At 54.4% G+C, this 2,386-nt stretch overlaps 1 protein-coding gene across 1 annotated transcript in view; it reads left to right on the top strand.

Annotated features, from left to right (window-relative positions):
* The first annotated feature begins 1,666 nt into the window (after positions 1 to 1,666).
* Positions 1,667 to 2,386, top strand: part of LOC103758952 (SITS-binding protein) — a 6,671-nt gene continuing 5,951 nt past the window's right edge. Inside the window, exons 1-2 of the mRNA XM_029965724.1 lie at positions 1,667 to 1,856; positions 2,007 to 2,044. Of these exons, the coding sequence (XP_029821584.1) occupies positions 1,667 to 1,856; positions 2,007 to 2,044 (228 nt within the window). The remainder of the gene's footprint in view (positions 1,857 to 2,006; positions 2,045 to 2,386) is intronic.

The raw sequence follows: 2,386 nt of genomic DNA, 5'->3' as shown, positions 1-2,386 counted from the left end.
GGCAGAATTCCCCAGCTCCCGTGGAGCTCCCCAGCTCCCACAGCCTCCAGCGACCGGGTGGGAAAAGCCTTTTGGAAGCATCGTGACCTGATGCTGAGCCCCCAGAACCCCGAGGGGCTGTGGCCGGTGCCACGTTGGAAAAGCCTTTTGGCAGCATCATGACCTGATGCTGAGCCCCCCAAACCCCCAGGGGGCCCTGGTGGTGCCGTGTTGGTGACCCCGGGGTGGGAGCACTGTGTTTATATGGAGACGGAGTAAATAACTGCTGGAGACAATGCTGGCGAGAACCTCGGGAAGGTCCATTCCAACGCAGACACAATGGGCAGCTCCCAGGGGATGGGAATAACCCACGTCCGCTGCTGCAAACACCGAGGGGGGCTTTATTTTTGGTATCATTCCCTGTTTTGTCCCTCGGTTAAACGAAAGCAGGCTCTGAAAGGGAGCGTTAGGAGGGGAAGGAGGAACCCTGTCAGAGCGAGGTGTCCGGTTGTGGGGAGCCCCCAGGACAGGGAGGAAAGCAGGATGGGGCGGTGTGGGACGGGGGATTGTTCCCCTTCAGCCATAAATCACCTGTTGGCACCATTTTGGGTGAGTGGAAGGTGTTGCCTGAGCACAACCCCTGTGTACGGGGCTGGGTCCCCTTTGCTGGCGTTGGTGTGGGGTGTACGAGAGGATGAGCAAGACAGAAGAGGCTTTTCCCCACTTTTTTTAAAAAAAACAAACCATTGGAAAATATGATCCAGAGGAATCTGAGTTTAGAACAGGCTGTTTTTCCCTCTTTTCCAGCTGGTGTAATGAATTCAGCTGACACCTGGTACATCTATTCCGAGCCTCCAGGGTTTCCACTTTAATAATTTACATCTCCTCTCCCCACCTCTTGGAGAGACTTAACCTCTCTGTGCCCCGAGCTCAGGGCTCCAGGAGGCTCCGAAGCCTTGGGATTGGGAATAAACACGAGGTGGGCTGAGTTGGGGTTCTTCAGGTCTCCTCTGCCTGCCCCAGCCTCCCTCCACGGCCCCAAATCCTCGGGATTTCGGGGAAACCCGTCCCGCCTGGGAAGTCACGCGGACTCTTAAGTCCTGCTGATCCCTTGACTTGGCAGAAAGGAGAAAGTTTTAGAGGCTTTGAAGTGAAAATGGATGGTTTCTGGCAGGAGGTGGGTCAAGGATGAGGATGTCCCCGGGTACAGGGTCCTGTCAGCCCTATGAGAAGTGTCCCAAATCCCCCAAACTGAGTCTCGTTGAGGGAGATTCTTGTTATGAGCCCTTGGGAAGCTGTGCCTTGGGAGAGAGCACGTGTCCCTCCAGGGATGCCGTGGTACCATCGAGGTGAGGGCTAAAACGTCCCTCAGGTGGGGGCAGTTGCAGCTGTAAATTCGTGCCAGAAACTCTGGGAAAAGCGGATAGAAAGGTTAATGCCTTTAAAAGTAAAACAAACTTAGAAGTAAAGCAAACAAAGAAAAAGCACCAAAGAAAGAAAAAACAACCAAACAAAAACCCCAAACAAACCAAGAAACCCCAAACAGATTTCCCAGCTGGGGTCCTGAAGGTGAATTTAAAGCTCACCCCATTCCACAGGCAGGGACACTTTCCACTAGCACAGTTTGCTCCCGGCCTCACCCAACCTGACCTTTCTCCTCACCCTGAGCCTTCCTTGCTCTTTAACGATGCTCTCCTGGTTGCAGGATTGCTTTTCCATGGCCAATGTCTCCTGGTACGGTGGGCCAAGCATCCGTGCCCAGCGCTGGCCCCTCAATGGCGCAGAGAGCCCCGCGCAGCCCTTCGTCAGCGGAGACCTCGGCACCAACCCCGACGGCTTCGGGCCTGTCCTGGACAGGTACTTCTTGGGCTCGACAGGTAATCACAGCCTTCCCTGTCCCCTGTCCTCTGGTTTCAATCCCTGTGCTTCCCCATCCCCCTCCTCACCTCTAAAGCAGCTGGTTTAAGAGCAGCGTAGATGCCTCCGAGAATTAAATATCCTACAAACGTAATGACAACCGGCAACAGGATGTGGCACTGCCTGGATCCCACACCGCCTCATCCCTGTGGGAAAGGCTGTGATATGGAACCTGAGTGCCTGAGGATGGCACGGTCCAAGTCACCCCGGGGACATCCTGTACTCTTCACGTGTCTGGGATTTTTTTTCTTAAGTCTGTGCCCATTGCTGCTTCCTCTATCTCCGCTTGAGTGGCTTCACAGCTCCCTGATGCTGCTGTGGGATGCTGGATTCAGGCAGGAGTTCAGCTGCTGTTGTCGTTTTTGGGTGGACATTGGGATTATTCTGCAGAGCACTGAACTTTGGGTATTCCCCCAAATTTATCCAATGACCCGCAGCTGCCCTGAACTGCTGCAGCCACTGCATGCTGAGCAAAAAAGGCAGGAATGGG

This window comes from Manacus vitellinus, unplaced genomic scaffold, assembly GCF_001715985.3.
Source record: "Manacus vitellinus isolate BGI_N305 unplaced genomic scaffold, ASM171598v3 scaffold_118_pilon, whole genome shotgun sequence".
NCBI lineage: Eukaryota > Metazoa > Chordata > Aves > Passeriformes > Pipridae > Manacus > Manacus vitellinus.
The sequence above is the reverse complement of the archived record's forward strand: the minus strand, read 5'-3'. Positions and strand labels throughout refer to the sequence as shown.